At 37.7% G+C, this 17,803-nt stretch overlaps 1 protein-coding gene across 1 annotated transcript; it reads right to left on the reverse strand.

The window, feature by feature from the left end:
- Positions 1-10,791: 10,791 nt before the first annotated feature.
- Positions 10,792-17,552, reverse strand: LOC139711650 (monocarboxylate transporter 12-like). The gene is made up of 4 exons (XM_071623511.1): positions 17,372-17,552; positions 14,903-15,040; positions 13,040-14,032; positions 10,792-10,907 (listed from the first exon to the last, which is right to left on the reverse strand). Exons 1-4 carry the CDS (start codon positions 17,550-17,552, stop codon positions 10,792-10,794), a joined length of 1,428 nt encoding a protein of 475 aa, XP_071479612.1.
- Between the last annotated feature and the right edge of the window lie 251 nt (positions 17,553-17,803).

Below are 17,803 nucleotides of genomic sequence, written 5' to 3' on the forward strand. Positions count from 1 at the left end.
ATAAAAAGACGATCATACGACGTCGAGTACCTCAGCAGTAGTCACTCCCTGAATATCTTGCATCAAATCATCACTTCCCGATATCATATTATGGGGTAAATATCAATTTGGAGATTGGTTGCTCAGCTTTATTGTTATAGTGCTACTGTTTTTGCCTACATCAATAGTGAAAATATCTTTTAACCTTTATTCCCGTCCATTTCAATAGCATAAAAAAGATTAATGAGATTTTGTATGACGTTTTGGTGTCATATATATTTTTTTTTATTTCATAGTTTTCATTGGTTCGGCACACAGCCAGACAACGTGCTTATCATTTTAGCGTCTAGTCCCCACGTAGACTTTTAAAGTACAACTGTTATTATGCATCATTCAACATTGCTTCTTGTTTGACGATAGGAAAATGACATTGAATAAATTCATATTCCATGCCCTTGTATAAAACCCCATATTCAATTATAGGAATTCAAATGAATAGGAAATGTTATGATATACAACTATTACCACTTCTACTTTCCATTAATGTAATAGTGTCACGTTGTCACCCTGTCACCGTTAAGTTAAACCCCCCCAAAAAAAACACAAACAAACACCAAACAAACAAACATTGATCTGATTTAAGAATTGTTGCATTAACAAGATTAAAAACAATTTGTTGAAGCACAGTTAGTAAAACTTTGATGGCACGTCCTGCAGACGTTAACAAAATAATGCGTATTTATTATAATGTGTATTAATATCTATCTATCTGACAAGTTGTGAGTGTCATTGAAGATCGAATACGTAGTAATATTTCCAAGCAGAAACAAACACGTATGGCAAAGTGGATCACAGGTTATTTGGTAGTTTGAGTTATCTCTGGAATAATCTAGGATATTAACTTATGCACACAACAAAATATTTTAAACACTTTCAGATCTTATTCAGAGCTTCATGTGTTCCCTGGTTAAAAATACAAATATTTGTCGAAGACTTTAAGTCAAAACGCAGTGATGGGTTTAAATACAAATTTAAGGTCTTGTTGCTCTGTTCCATGGTAATATGTCTTTATTAAGTCTATCCGAATCAACACATGGTGAAAATGTTTACATAAATGTATATTATGGTCATATTGCTTTGTTTCAAGTAATAAGATATCTTGGTCAAGGAAGGCGCTAAACCGGCAGAGGACTGTAAAACAGCACACAGTAACACGTTTACATAAACATTTCAGTTCTGCAATGATTTGTATTTGAGTGATGTCCTTATCAAGTACAAGCTTCATAACAAAAAATGACAAGACGGTACACGTACGTAGGAAATATTTTATGCTCATGTCTAACGATTAGCGCTGTAAAATTCGCAAACAAACACAAAGTCCGTATACCATATGCCTCGGGACAACCTTTATATATATTTACATTTATGTATATGTATTCATTATAAATAATTACATATGTGTGTGTTCCACAGAATTAAATCAAAGACTTAAATTCATGATATCACACAGAAGTGCGATAAAAAAGAGTGCAAACTTTACTGCAATTTACAGCCGTTCGTACATATTTCAGTGTATACTTCTATTCATAGCTTTGGAATAGAGTTTATTTCGAATCCATCTTAATACTGTAAAGAATATTTCTTGAAAGTACGTTCACCGGAGAAGCCATTATCCAGGCTAAACTGTCCCTGCAAAATGAACAAAATGCTTTCAGAATACTTTTTGAGGACTTTTGTTCACGCGGTTTTCTCACGGTTCTCCAAACAAACGCGTAGTGTAATTTCCTGAAAAAATTCTTTCCAAGCAATCAGCAAAGCGATGTTTTACAGCACGAACCCGTGCTGTAAAATAATACTCTTATTCAACTGCTATAAAATAATACTCTTATTCATCAACGTGCTGTAAAATAATACTCTTATTCAACATAAGAACGGGTTCGTGCTGTAAATTAAATCTATGGAAAAAAGGACTTCTACTCTGTCAGTTTTGCAGCCTTTTCAATTGACCCTTACTCGCCGAGGATGGGGCTAATGACAGTCTTGAGGCAGCAATTAAAGTGAGCAACTTGGAAGCTACCATAGAATTTGTGCATTACGTTTTCAACGAGAACATTGTACAACGTATACAGCTATGTGTCCTCTAATCAAACTGAGTCTTTCAATGATACTCCTGAAAGACCAACGCAGCCGAGACAGTTACACAGATGAGGCTCGGCGAAAATTTTTAACCAGGGAAACTTTTTTAAACAGGGAAGAAATGAAATTTAAATGAAATTGACTGAAGTAAATACGAACAAAGACATCAACATGGCGGTAGAATTAGGTTTAAATCATAAGACACTCCACTGAATACACTCCACTATCATAAAACACCTAGGGCGGTGCAACAACAACCAGAACAAGCCGTTAGTACTGTGTAGACAAAGACCATCCAAGGACAAAACAAAGCCACAAAAGCTATGACAATAATTGTAGGCAATGAAATTTTTAACATTATGAACCACAATAACGATTCGTAGAAAATATGCCTGGATACAATACACCATTACATTAGAGGAATTCGTCTTTCACTCTAAAATTAAGTATGGAGGCCTGCACAAATGTATGTCTTATTGTAGTATTCATATTTGGATAACGATTTTAAAATGCAACTATATATTTGGATTTTGAATCATCATTAAGTGCACTATTTGAATAGAGAGAAGACATGGCAGTATACTATACGTATTTGCCAAAGAGATGAAACTGCAAAAGAACAAATTTTTTTCGCTGTGTAAAGTCAGGAGACTTATGCCTATTGTTGTATAATGATTTGTTCTCATTACACGACCTCACTCACATCATGTATAATACGAAATACCAAAATGTAAGTACAAGGATTATTCACATCACAGTGAAATTGACGTAGAGAACATCATATTTTCATAAGATTTAGTTACAAGACACCTCGGCAAAAAAAAAACAACAACAACAACAGACAAACAAAAACAAAACAAAACAAAACAAACAAACAAACAAACAGCAACAACAGAAAAACTTCAACCAGCAACCTTTTCTCACATACTTAACATAAGAACGGGTTCGTGCAGTAAATTAAATCTATGGAAAAAAATATAACTTGCAATAGCAATGCGACTGGGATAAAAAAAAACATAATTATGAACGACAAAACTATTAGCATGGTTTTTATAGATACCTACAGCATGAGCTTTCATCATGACAATAATAATCGCAAATAGCCAAAAAACAGGCTGAGAGAAAAATGGATACCAGGAGTACAGCGACGATAACAATGTACACAGCTAGGATAACCAAAACGATCTGACTAATGAGAGGTATTTGGGATTGTCCGTTTATGTTTTCACTGGATATCGCTGGACTATTTTGCAGCGATCCCTCCCCGTTGTCCTGGTTATCATTTACGCTTATGTCTTGGGTATTGAATGCCGTCGGTAGTAGCAACACAATGAAAACAATGAATGCAGTCGTCGACATGTTGATAATTGCTTCATACGAAGAGCACAGAGTGGGTAATGACGTCTTGGTTTACAAGAAAATAGCACGAGCATGAGTTAGGGAGTATGATTGTTGTTGCACAAGATTAATGACGCATTAATGTTCTTATACCTCGATGTCGTTATGGGCGACGTCACAAATCGAATTGCGTTATCCCTGCTGCAGATTTTACTCCCTAGAGACAACACAACTTGACTGACGCAGTGTCAGAAGAAGATCGTTCATTTCTATGAGGATAGATGATGGAGATCACAGAGGAATGAAAATAATCAATCACAAACGACAACTGATTCTTAGCTATTTATTCATTACTATGAATATATATATATATATATATATATATATATATATATATATATATATTCAAATCTTGTGAATTACTGTTGTTTAAGATAAAAGTTTTTAAACGCTTATAACAGTCACACTAAAAGATTTGTGCATTTAAAAGTAAATTTGACAACGATGACAATGATAATAAGGTGGAACAAATTAAGTTTAGTTGCAATGTCAGTTGAATAGGCTCTATTGATTGTGATGTAGATGAAATTGATACTTTGTTTCAATAATAGTGCCTATAAGTAAATTTAGGACTTTTATGGATTAATAAGACGGGGATAAATGCTCTCTCTCTCTCTCTGGTGACCCTTCCGGGCAATAAAAGCATTTGTATTTGAAATTTCGGAGTCCGATATACTAAGGGAAGTACATAAAAATCAATTTCATAATTTAACTAACTGTTCGGGCCACCAAAGGAAAACCCTTTTCGAAATTTCGAAATGTTGTGTCTTGTTTTAAATGTATATATATATATATATATATATATATATATATATACTGTGTTTATGTGTGTGTTACACTATGCTGCATAATAAACACTCATTAAAAAGTGATAATGAACTTCTGTACCCATTAGAAAATTAGTATATTGTTGCTAAAATGCCAATTCATATTTGTTTTAATATTTAAGTACCCACTTTCGCATTTTGTTTCACATATAGGGACAGACGCTTCTATTATCATATCCAAGTATTATGTCCAATTGTAGTGGAATCCAGAGCATCATCCATTCTATACCAAGCAAAAAATGAACACTTTCAATAATGGAGGTATAGTGACAATAACCATAATTACGACAGTAATGATGATAATAACGACGACGAAGACGATGATGATGATAATGATAATAATAATAATGATAATAATAATGTCGATAACAATAAAAATGATAATATAATACAGTTAATAATAGCAATAAACCTACATGACTATTACCAAATGAATAAGATTAATGATTAAAATGATAAGATTTGGTATAATAACTCACTTTTCTCGCTTGTCGTTAATAAGCCCAAAATTCTTATTGAAATATTCGGTAATAAGAAGATCATTGGTACCAAGGCAGTAGTCACTCCCTACTTTTGCATCCCATTATCACTTCTCGATGTCATCTTATGGGGTATCTCTATGTTCATTTGGAGATTTGTTGCGCAGCTTTATTGTTATAGTGCTACCATCTTTGCCTACACCAATAACGAAAATATATCTTAACCTTTACTCCCGTTTATTGGAATAACATAAAAAAGTATTGATGAGGATGTTTCGTTTCCGTATCATGCATCTTTGTTTTACAGTTTTCATTGGTTCGGCAAACAGCCAGACATCGTGCTTAGCATTTTAGTTTCTAGTCCCCACGTAGACCCTTAAAGTACATCTGTTTATTCAACACTGCTTCCTGCTTGACAATATGAAAAATAACACACATACATAATTCTTAGGAATTCTTGTTCCATGCCCTCATATAAAACTCTCTGTCTATTCATTTCAATTACATTAAATTTTGACCAATATTTCGAAATAATGTCACAAAAGGCCAATTTCCTAAATGTCTATTTCAGGGTCTAATCAGTGTGTCACACCTGTAAGCTATTGATTTGATTCATATGAATAGGACATGTTGAGATGCAACTGTTACGACTTCTACTTTCAATCAATTAGGCGCAGTGGCACAGTGGAAAAGACTCCCGACTCCCAATCGGAGGACCCTAGTTCGAATCCCGCCCAGTGCTTACTTCCTTGGACAAGATGTTTTTACCCAACATGTCCCTCTCGACCCAGGCGTACAAATGGATGCCTGGCAACCGCAGGGTAATTGTAATGGCAGGTCCCTCTGGTAGAGGAGTGGCAACACTGAAGAGACTACCCTGGGTAAATAAGACCTTATTATTATTATTATTATTATTATTATTATTATTATTATTATTATTATCATTATTATTATTATCATTATTATTACTATTATTATCACTATTATTATTATTGTTATCATCATTATCATCATCATCATCATCATTATTATCAAAGAAATCACATGACGGTGTCACGCTGTCACATTTCAGTTAATTTTCCCCCAGAACATTGATCTGATCTAGGAATGGTTGGATTTACAAAACCGTGCAGTTTGTTGAAACACAGTAAGTAAAATATTGATGTCCTGCCGACGTTAACAAAATAATGTGTATAGTTAGTTACTCAGGAAAGGTTGATCCACAAACACGAATTATTATTCAGCAGTCATTTCGGAAACTAGTCACGGAGTGCATGTAAATATTGACGAACAATACAACTTTGTGTTACGATCAATTTCGTTGTCAATGTGTGGAATGATTCTAAAAGTCCTAAATGATGCTGAAATGTATCAGCAGTTTCAGTGCACTGGGAAAGGGAAACGTTATTGTGTTTTCCGTCGCTTTTGTGTGAATTTGATGGTTTGATACCGAGTTGATCTTGCAATTACCCCCCCCCCCCCCCACACACACACACACGAACACAAAAAGAACAAAAACAATTTCTGAAACAGCGCAACTATGAGAAAAATATTTTCATTTAATAGCAAAAATACTATATTTCAGGTGTTATACAGAAATAACCAACATTTATTGATAGGTATTAAATTTAAGAACCTTCGGCGCACGATCCAGGTAAAATGTCTTGGCGTAATTAAGTACATAATCCATTGTGGCATTTTGGGTTACATTTTTTTCCAAATAAAATTGATGCATTTTTATACAATGTGAATCTTTTTCGTGAGGATAATGCCAGGACAAGTTACTACGTGTTGGGATCTATGTGATGCTGCCTGAGAGCTCAAAAGCTTTAAAGATAATATAAAGTTTTGGTACCTCAAAAGTTTCCCTGAATTTCCTTTTCCTTGTCTTAGTTTGTGTTTCAGGTTAAAGTACCTTTCATATAACTAACACTGTGAGACTTACTCGCCCCAAAGTGCTCTCATGTCTTAGTAATCATGCAATTAACTGCGACCAGCAGCCCCATACGCATAGCGTAATGGGGCTGCGCATTGTAGCATTCAGGATCATGACAGACTAGTATCGCGGGTAAACATCAACTTAAAATCCAAAATTTCTTCAATTTGAAGAGTTACCAGTTAAGTTGAAGTATTGCAGTCAGTCCGCAGCGTGAGCGAAAACGCACGTATTTATTCAAGTCGTATGCACGGCTGAGCGGTGCTTGCATACGTAATGAGCAGATACATGGTCATGAACAAATCCGTGTAGAACGAGTATTTCTCGTCAGTTTTCGACACTTTTAGTATCGACTTAAAGATAAAACATAAGCAAATATGCTCATGATCAAAATAAACGGAAAAGAAGAATAAAGAATATCAAAATCCCTCTCGAAGTTCGCTATTGTATTCAAAAATATTCCTTCACGTTTGACGCCAAAAAATTAACCTGAAATCTTTCAAGCCCCTCTAAAATATGGTGAAGACTATGTCCGCTAAGGTATATAGTATCACAATAAGGGCACGTTTTCCCATCTTCATTTCAATACGGGTCAGGAACTAGCAAAATTCAGAGACATGTCTAGCGTCGAGTTTAAAAAGATTATCCTCGCATTCGCACCGGAATTCCGGGTCTGTGATTGGTCGAAATCTGTCGCAAGACGCGGCGTGTCGCATTGCGTAGTATCCATTGGCTGCTGACTCAATGCTGTGAGTTTTAAATGTTAGGTTCCAGATTGTGATCGAATTTTCACTCTCTGTACAAAACTTGAACTTTACACAGGAACCAATGATGTGTATGTGAGTGTGCACTTACAATGACCCTGAACAATGGACCTGGCTGCCACCTGTCCCGAGCTCTGCTGCCAGGCACATGAATGCTTAATCAATTATTCATGTGGATTGCCCCGAGCACTGCTAGTCTGAATTCTTGACACAGGGTGAAATGCATGCACATGAAAGAAGTAAGCACATGTTTCAATGTGCTTGCACACACCACATTTCGGAATCAACAAAGACTAGCTGCGATAGTGGAATTCCTCATGAAACATTCCAATCCTGGCCATTGTCCACGACCATTGTCTGGGTATCAACAACACATTCCACGCGTGTTCATTCACTACCCCACTTCCAGTAAGAAAACATAATTTGCCTTGTTTTCAACAGGAAAATTCACAACCTTAAAAATGGTGCCCCTCTTCGTTTTTTAATTGATCATACTCGCTCAAGTTTCACGATTGTGAAATCGAAGAAATTACGGAGATCTATTTTCAATACCAGTCAGGAACTAGCAAAACATCAAACTATGATCTAAAAGCTTCTTGAACATTGGCAAAATAATCGTTTACTTTGATGCTAAAATTGACTACTATATTGACATACATCAAAAATAGGGAAATTAGGTATCAAATTAATGAGCATAATCAGCTCTAGAACATACCTAATCATCCTGGGTAAAACAATGCACTGCGAAAGCTATGAAAGCTGTTGTTGCGACCTCTGCAAAAACTCTCGCAAAGTATCGCGAAATCTCGTCAGTCTCAAGGGCACAAACTGCGTAAACGTGATTCTGAATAAAATTGTTGTTCGTGCCTCATTATCGCACACGCTGCGGACTGACTGATTGAAAACAGGCTTCGGGCAACGTTTGGTTCTGCCAATAGTCCCTTTCTGTTCGAATCGATGACTGAATGTGACTCGGTCGAGAGGACCTTGGGAGAGCTACACTGAATTGACGGTCAGCGCATGCGCACAATATGTCGTCATCACATGCGCACAAATTTCAAATCCTTGAACGGATAAGATGTCTGTGTGCGCATGCGCTGGCCGTCGATTCAGTGTAGCTCTCCCAAGGTCCTCTCGACCGAGTCACATTCAGTTTCACTTTTTTTTTTCTTTGATAAACTCCCACGTCTCGCGACGGGCAAACAAAAATATTTAAATATCTGAATAAGATGAAGTAAAAAGAGTAATTTCGAATGATATAGCTGCCTGCTCGGGCCACCAAAAGATAGCCTTTTGGAAATTTAGTGGCTAGACATCAACAAATGTATGTCAAGCCCTGAAGAATTATTATGTTTTGAGAAAAAAAAATATTCAGTGGTGTGTCATGTTTTCCAATTGTCCAATAATATAGCTATGTATGCACATATGATTATAACTGCACGCACACACAGACATAAGGCAGTAGTCGGCAAAATTACCTTCTATAGTCATTAAAAAAGAGATGTTACTGCTACTAAAACGGCTCTCTTAGCCTCACCTTTACTTAAGCTTTATTCAGGTACGAGTTCCTACCCATGTTCACATTTTGTTTCAAAGGGATAGGGGCTGTTATTATCTTTTCCAGGTATATTATACTGTATATAGAAAAGGGGTCGGAATGGGCGGGCAGGATCTTGCGTACAGTACGTTAAAGGGGCCCTGATATCCAAATGCATGTTGATTTGTGTTGATTTATGATACCCTCAACATCACTTTTGTGGTAAAACCAATATCTAGAAACATTCCATATAAATTATCTTTAACAACTCTTTCTTCTATTTTTCTTCAGATTACGTGGGAACGCCCACAAAAAATCCTTCCAAACCAATATTCTTGAGATGACATCATCTGTCAATCATTGCTAAAGTGCTGAAATATTTAACAAAAGGCATTAGAATGCACCTTCCTCTCGACTCAGCATAACTTGCATGTTTCTGTGATATTAATGTGACTAACCAAAGACATGGCGTGCTGATACATAAATATCAAGCTGGGATCTTGAGGGCCTTACAACCCGTACAAAATTTGCATGTTTCTCTGATATTAATCATGTTAATGTGACTAACAAAAGACATGGCGAGAGAACATGCAAGTTATGCTGAGTCGAGGGGAAGGTGCATTGTTTGAAGGTGCATTGTTTTGATACATGCATTTGGATTTCAGGGCCCCTTTAACTCAAACGAGTATTGTACCCTTCGTCCACGTATACTTAATCTGGCTTCTAGACAATTTGCTCGTACTATTTTGCTATTCAGGATATTGACGCCCTCAACGTCGAAAACTGGAGTAGGTTTAGTTTAAAATCAAAGGCGGCGACTTCGTCGTCACGGAGTTCAGTTGGGTGTGGAAACCAGACTAAAGTAAAAGTGATGATAGCCTGTATGTATTTGTGGGTGTTGATACATAAACGTCGGGCTCGGATCTTGAAGGCCTTACAACCCGTATAAAAGAAAGAGTATCTATAATCCACAGCAGTTTACTTTTGAGGACAGCTCTATATGCTTCGGCAATCTCCGCATGAATTCTAGCGGAGATCGGCTTCATATCTAACATGTCTACTATGTCTAGTCACTTTAACAACATGAATAGTGAACCTACAGCTGTCACTGTGGAGGTAAATGACATGCGCAACGACATAGTGAAAAATAATTAACAGTGAATAAACCCAAATATAAAAAGTTCAATTGTTTTCCCAAATCTTAAAAATTCGTTCGCCACGCTCTCTGGATGAAAGAAAAATAGGCGTAGAAACCGTGTTTAACAGAACCTAGACAGCGGTAAAGACGGGGAAACTTGAGTGTTCATGCCCCAGTACATTCTTCAGTTTATCCTGGACCCATGTAACATCCTTGAATTCCTTTTACATATTACGAGGAAATGATAGACACTTCATGAACTGAATGTGTAAATTGTTTAATGAAAACATAAAAGAGAATAGAAATGTGACAATTAGGAAATATGAACTATTGAATTGCACGTATAAAAACTCCTATATGTTGCCTGTGAGTGTTTATATGTATAATTCATAGTTGCAACGAGTGACAAATAATGAAATTGGAGTATTAGAGCAATTAACCCTAGAGGACAATTGCCCCCGGCTAAATATAGAATAGAAAAATCAAATAGAAAGAATCAAACAGAAGAATAGAAACATTTCTTCTGTCGGTTTCATTTACGCACAGTGGATGTACGTCATAGAAGTCACAACGTCGTTTCCTGTTACACAGTCCACATCAGTGCTGTCTGAGAGGGTACCGAATCAGAGAGACGTAGGCGAGTAGCACGACTTCGACGCACAAGATTAGTATGAACGAAGCGTTGTAACTCCTAAATGCTTCTGCTACGAAACCTGGATATGAAAAAGGAGTGTATACTATCAACAATGTATTTCGATATACATGAGGAAGAGCGTTCTTTACACCTAACATCTCTAAAAGGTTTCCACCATTCACTCTTGGCAAAGGTATAATCATAAAAAGTATGTTCCCTAAGTGTTGAACTACTGTTTTAAATGTATGCTATATAAAGCCCTATAATCCTTTTAACGTTGAACCATCCCACACTATGTGCTTATGAGGCCGTGCATATTGGGATCAAAGTTTGCAATTTCAGAAACTTGAGAAGTGTGTTACCCAAATGGCGCAATACTCCAGGCAGTTTCCTTTGTGAGAGAAAAAAAAAGGAACAAAAAACGGCCAAAATACAAACAAATAAATAATTTTAAAAAGCGTGATGATCCCCCCCCAAAAAAAAGGACATAAACAAAATCAAAGAAGTATAGTTGGAATTTCGCTCACGCCTATTTTTTTAGTCTCTAATTGTCTAATTCCAATTTTCTAAACTAATGCAAAGTTCAGCATGTAGGGCGTAATCTGATGGCAGCGGTTCAAGTTTCACCTCACCTCTCCTATAGATAAAGAAAGTATGAGTTAAGTAATAATATTAATATCAATTGTAATAATAATAATGATGATGAAGTAATGATAATAATGATAATAATGATAATAATGATAACAAGAACAGTTGAAGACCTGAATATAAGAACGACCCAAGTCCAATTTTTGGCCAAATTCAGTTTGACATGGAAAATTGTAGCTTGTGCTTGGACTCATCTTGTGTATAATAATGATAAATCCTAATTACCCCCGGACGTGCCTGAAATGAATGAGTGAAATCTTATATGAATGTAAGAATGACCACAGTCCAGGAGTTGGGCCATTTTTACATTGACATTATAGCGCCCTCTCTCATCGCTCTCTCATCTCATATAGCAGCCTATCCTGTATATGATTCAAAGAACGACCCAAGTCCATCACACAAAATTACCTCTCCATAATTAATGTAAATGTTAATTGTCATAATAGTATGATATGTTCTAATTTGTATACACAATGTTGCCTTCCCATCACAGTTAAATAGAATATCATTGGACAAATAAAAAAGATATGAAGGTTTTTTTTAAGTTTACTCGAAATGGCCTTCCATGGACTTGGGTCGTTCTTATATTCAGATACTCAATTATTACATTTATATGGTGCTTTATACTGGTGTTTCTAAGCGCACTGGTGCTTTTCATACAAAAAGACTAGAAAACACAATAACATGAGGACAATGCAAAACCAAAATTACAGTCACAAAAGAAGTGCAGTGATACAATACTATTTTTTAATAACTGACTGTGTGCGCCTCCATAAAGGGTAAAAAGATTAAAGGAGATTCTATTCTTGTTTAACCTATAATAAAGCCGTTTAGTCCATGAAAATGATTTTTTGACATACAGTTGTATATTTAAATGATTGCTTGTGGATAGAGATATGTAATGCTCCTAAATCCTGTACAGATTATCGTTCTGTAAAAAAAAAAAATGAATTCGACTTTATCTTCGTGGTGTAGTACATCATATTTTCTTATGTATGAAAATATGTATACATAATGTGTACAATTATGTCAGGTGAGAACTCATAAGCATTACATGGATTGGGTCGTATGTATAGTGACAACAGAATAGAGGTGACATCGGTGGACTGTGTTGGATTGCATAGAATCCTTAATGAGATTAATTTTCTCTGATTGACTAACCGACTTTGGATCTGAAATAAACAAGCGTGTTTATTCTGAGGTCATTGTGATTTTTTTTCGGAGGCAATTGAAAGCGGGTCAGTCGTGCGACCGAAAGTCGTATAGTGTGCGGAGGCCTGAAGAAGTCCGTGTGAAACTGCGTGTAATGTTGAACATGAATTATAAACTTTTTTTCCTTCTTTTTTTCACGGGCATCTCATGCGCCCACTCATTAACAAACGTTTCGTACATTTCATGTTGCGCTACCTGTCATATTTTATTATGTAAAGGTTTAATTCTGTTTGGAAATATTGCAGCCACTCTTGTTTTCGCATAGATTTTCATAGAATTCCCTTCTGTTTGTCTAGTCTTATTTGAGTGTATACGTATAATGTTATTAGAATGTATACGTCACTAACCTACCTCCAAGGTATGAACCCAGCATGCTGCCCAATCCCAGTATCAAGATTTGCAGGGCCAGGGCAGTTTCATAGCTCCTCGGAGCTATCTCCCTTACGACTGAGACAGCTAACACGGCGCGACTCGCGAGGGAAAACGCCTCGATACATGGCATTATAAACGTGACTGCAAAGTTGGTTACAAAGACATCGCAGAGAAGACTCAGGACCAATAAGAATGTCAAGAAGAGAATGGTGTCCATAGCTCTGCTAAATCTGTCTTTGAAAACCCCTATACCAATTCGACCAACAACATTTGCCAGACCGGCACAGAAACTGAGTGTGATGGCTTGGAGGATGGTCATTCCTCGTTCGACAGCTCGAGGTATTAGGAAGGTGTGCCAGCCGCTGTAAGTAATTGTGTGCAAGGCAGAAAAAATCATGAATAAAACAAGGTTTGGACTTGTGCAGAAGTCAGACTCTTTAACTGTTTGAGCCCATCTTTCTAGTCTTCTTGGTGTGTTATCCTGTGAACTTGAATCCGGCTCTTCCCTCAACAGTTCTCTCCTTTCGTCGCTTAAACCATCCATGCTTATTTCTGTCGTCTGTTTGGTATCTCCACGAGTCGACATCTGGTCGTCAGAATTCGTAGTATCAATACTTGCAGGACCACGGCAATAGGTTGAAATATTAGGACTGCTCTGACCGGCGATATCATCTTCCTCAATTGCATAATCTCCGTTGCTATGTTCCCGGTTCGTAGTACTGCATGACGCATCCCCTATTTGAGGTTGATTCAGCATGCTCAAAGGGATAACATGAGCCATAAGACCCCCAACAATCAACATGGCTCCTCGCCAGCCGTAAGTCTGCATCAGGAGGTCGCCGATAAGTGGGACAACAAACATTCCTGTCGGAAAGCCTGCGGACCCTAGGCCGAGGTAGAGCCCATAGCGTTCCTCAGGCAGACCACGCATTTCAAGAAGTCCAGACACATATACAATGCCGACCCCGCTTCCTGAAAAGACAAAAATGAAACAAAAGAGATTGATAGAGACCCCCCCGAGGAAAAGTTAATGAAGACACCCACCCACGAAAGAACAAACAAACAAACGAAACAACCGCCACTCCCCCCCCCAAAAAAAAAGGAAGGAAAGCCAACAAAGAACCCAAATGGACAACACAAAAGACGACAGAATGTATTGCTATAAATCATTTTTCATTTGCTGCGATGATTCTTTACACAAACTTTAACATGGCTTTCATCATTCAAACGTCGAAGAGTCTATTTTTTTTTTTGGAATGTAGATCAGTGAATGGATTTTGATTGCACAAAGCATTTGCTAAATGCGACCTGGATACATCGGAACTTCGATAAAATGCCTTATGGAGGTTTATGGATTTCCAACAATTAGCTCCGTATTTCGTGGTTAGATTCTGGAAGCTTTTGCCTTCTAACAGCACTGATATCTTCATTGGTTCTTCTATGTGAATGACAAAGGAATATGCGATGTGCTGCTATCAGTACACACAGAGTGATTGCTTGATAATTTTCGAATGACATTGTGTATTCGGTGTAGAAAGAAATGTCCGCATAAGGTCATAGTAAAGAGCAGAGTTGGTTATGTTTTGATGGACAAAACCCAGTGGTTGCATTTGAAGGGGAAGAGGAATTGATGCATTTGAAGAATGAAACAAATCACAGGGGCGGATCAAGGAATTCCATAAAGGGGGGGGGGGGGCGCCTTTGTAAAATCAAAAGGGGAGGCACACGCATCCCAACCCATTTTTCATTTCGTTTGTTTTAATCAAAAATAAAGAGGGGGCGCGCGCCCGGTGCGCCCCCTCTTGATCCGCCACTGAATTTAGCACTAGTTTCCAACCTTACCTGCCAGTGATAGGGCCGCTGTCAGTTCCGCACTATTCCTCGCCATGCTAGCCAAGACCAAACCAAGTGTATTTGCAACAGCTCCCGTGATGAGAATGTAGCGAGGTTTCCTACGATACAGGTACGACACAAGGGGAGCTACGAGGAAAAAACGAAGAGGGATACGTTGACTTAAATATTACGGTTTATGAAATGGGTTTCAGAATCTCTGGAATCTGAATGGTCAATTACCATGTATTGATTTTTACCACACTGAGCCATGCCTCCAGTAAATCCACACGTATGGCTCAAACCTTGTTGGTGATACCAAACGCATGATCGGGAAAACGGTTGAATTTCATGAATTTACGAGCCCATTTTACAAAAAGAATGAAGCATTAGACTGTATAAGGGCTTTTTACACTTGTGTTTCTTAGCCCCGGACTTTTTCTGACCCAGGACTATCGTTAGTCCCGTACCAATTTTTTCAGCTTTTTACACTCGCCAATTAGTCCCGTACTATCTCTTGTCCGGGGCTAAGGAGAAAACTGACCTTTTTACACTCGTATTTCTTAGCCCTGGACTTTCCAAACCACATGAATATTCATAATTACGCTGTGTACTGTACACGTACACGCACGCACCGGTAGCACTTGATTACCTCGTTTCTGATTGGTCAGTGAATGTCGGACTTCGTCTCCGTCGCTTAGCCCAGGATTATTTTTTCGTTCTGTTTACACTCACTTGCTTGGCACCGCAATTGCGGTGCTAACCCCTGCTATTTTGCAGGGCCAGATAGTACCGTACTATCGGTGGGGCTAGCCCACTTTGGCAAAAACGAGTGTAAACAGAAAGTGGGCTAAGGATAGTCCCGTACCAACGGTGGGGCTAAGGCCCCCCCCCCCCCTTAGCCCCACCGTTGGTCCGGGGCTAAGCAAAAATTTACAAGTGTAAAAAGCCCTTTAGTGGATCGTTGAGAATTGGATGCTCTCGTTTAACTTTGGGAATATCCAAATGCGGTGCTCTTTGGTTTAAACCCTTCGAGCATCCGATTCTCACCGATCCACCATTATATTGGAAGATTGTAGTCTTCCTTCTACAGTCTTCCAGGTTTTCAGCAGAATTTCTTACGGGGCATTCTTCTCCTCCTGCCAGTGTATTTAATTGCTTTTGTAACATGATACAGTTTAAGAGGACAACCAGTTTCCAGACAACAATCTGTGTTAGAGACTGACACTCGAATGAAGAAATACCTCATTTTGAATCAAAAAGGCCTGAAATCGTTGATGAAACCGAACCCATCACAGGCGCCTTGCTCGCAGTACAATAGCTGTTCAGCGAGGTCTTGACAATATTCCTAGCCAAGCCTTGTATCAGGGGTTCTGAACCAGCTCATGTCGTAAAGTCACGCAATCAATAAATCTGTTATCATTTGTATATCTTTTTTTTTTCTTATGGTAGATCACCACACTGGGTCTCGTTGATATTCAAAACTCTTTATAGAAATTTATCGCATGTTACAAAATACACTGTAGTTCAAATGCAATTCAGGTATCAAAGAAAACAATGTATGACTGTTAAAATTCATAAACTTATAGTCTTATCCCTTCTGTCTTTTTATTTGTCTATTCATTTATTCAGTCTTTCTGAGCGCATAGGGACATTATCACGATGTGTCATGCGCTATATAAGCATTGTCAATTATCATTGTTATTATTATTATTATTATTCAGAGCCAAATAAAAAAAGATCCCTGTTGATATAAATATACAATACAGATTGGAATTTATTATAAAAATTATGCAGACTTCATAGAGATATAACAACATAATTACGACAAAACCAAAATATAACAAATCAAACACAAAACCAACTAAACAAGAAAAACAACATACGGCATTGAATGACTTATTTTGCATCAGTCTTTATGCGAGTATCTTATTTAGTGTTGTAGTTTGAGTAGATTATGTGATTTTTAAACGTTTCAGAGGGCAGTTTTTATAAGAAAGTCAAGACCGTAGAGAATTTATTTGGTAGCCTCAGAGAAGATTTCTTTACTTTCGTGGTCAAATCTGGCCAATGTCGTGATGCATTTTTAACGAATATCGAAAAATTATAACGACTGGTTTACAAGTCCACCGGTTTGTTTTTATCTCTTTACGTAATAGTCTGATGTCACGCCGCACTGCTTTTTCGTCGCACACTATTTTCACGGCCGTGCACGTCAGAAAATCAAGAGTGCGGTCATGGGTCTCATGTCATCGCTTCCAATTAGCTACATTCTTGAACCCGGTTTTTAATTCCATTTATAAGCAAAAAAGAAATAAAATTAATAAAAAATAAATACATTTCTGGCAAATTTGTCACAGTGTATAAAAACAAATGATTTTCGTGTCTTTTCCGAAGGGATTGTGTGCATGCGGTAACTATAAAATTTAGCCCAAGCCCACTTGACTTCGCCAAGTACATGACTCGGGTGTTGAAACTCACCGGGACAGAATGAAAAGGCGAAATAGAAACCCAGAGCTCTGCCGATGCCCGTAGCCGTAGTGCCTATACTGTTGAAGATCTCAGGCAGGTACACAGCTGTCATCTTCACAGTTCCAAGGAGGCATGTTGAGGAGCTAAAGACCAGAAGAACAACCACAACTTGGCGGCAGTTGGACACCATGTTTGGAAACCTGCACTTCCAAGTGAGGATAGAAATGATATGGAGTAGATCGCAAATGTGGTTAATCACACGCTGCTTGTCCATACACAAGGTAAAAAAGGCTGTAGAGTGACTGGTTGCAATGAGGTGCACTTGCTTCCCGCCGCGGACAGGAAGACGGCAGCGCTCTCAAAAATACACATAAATAAAAACTCTCTTTCTCTCTTTCTCTCTCTCTCTCTCTCTCTCTCTCTCTCTCTCTCTATATATAT

This window comes from Diadema antillarum, unplaced genomic scaffold (assembly GCF_040938485.1).
Source record: "Diadema antillarum isolate AM-2024a unplaced genomic scaffold, OU_Dant_1.0 seq00001679_RagTag, whole genome shotgun sequence".
Classification (NCBI taxonomy): domain Eukaryota; kingdom Metazoa; phylum Echinodermata; class Echinoidea; order Diadematoida; family Diadematidae; genus Diadema; species Diadema antillarum.

Excerpts from the sequence above, each read along its gene's own strand:
- LOC139711650 (XM_071623511.1), bottom strand. The coding sequence starts at position 17,552 with ATGGTGTCCAACTGCCGCCAAGTTGTGGTTGTTCTTCTGGTCTTTAGC. Across the intron at positions 14,033-14,902 it reads AGCGGCCCTATCACTGGCAG|GAAGCGGGGTCGGCATTGTA; the intron begins GTAAGGTTGGAA and ends TTGTCTTTTCAG. Across the intron at positions 10,908-13,039 it reads GCTGGGTTCATACCTTGGAG|GTTTCGTAGCAGAAGCATTT; the intron begins GTAGGTTAGTGA and ends TTTCATATCCAG.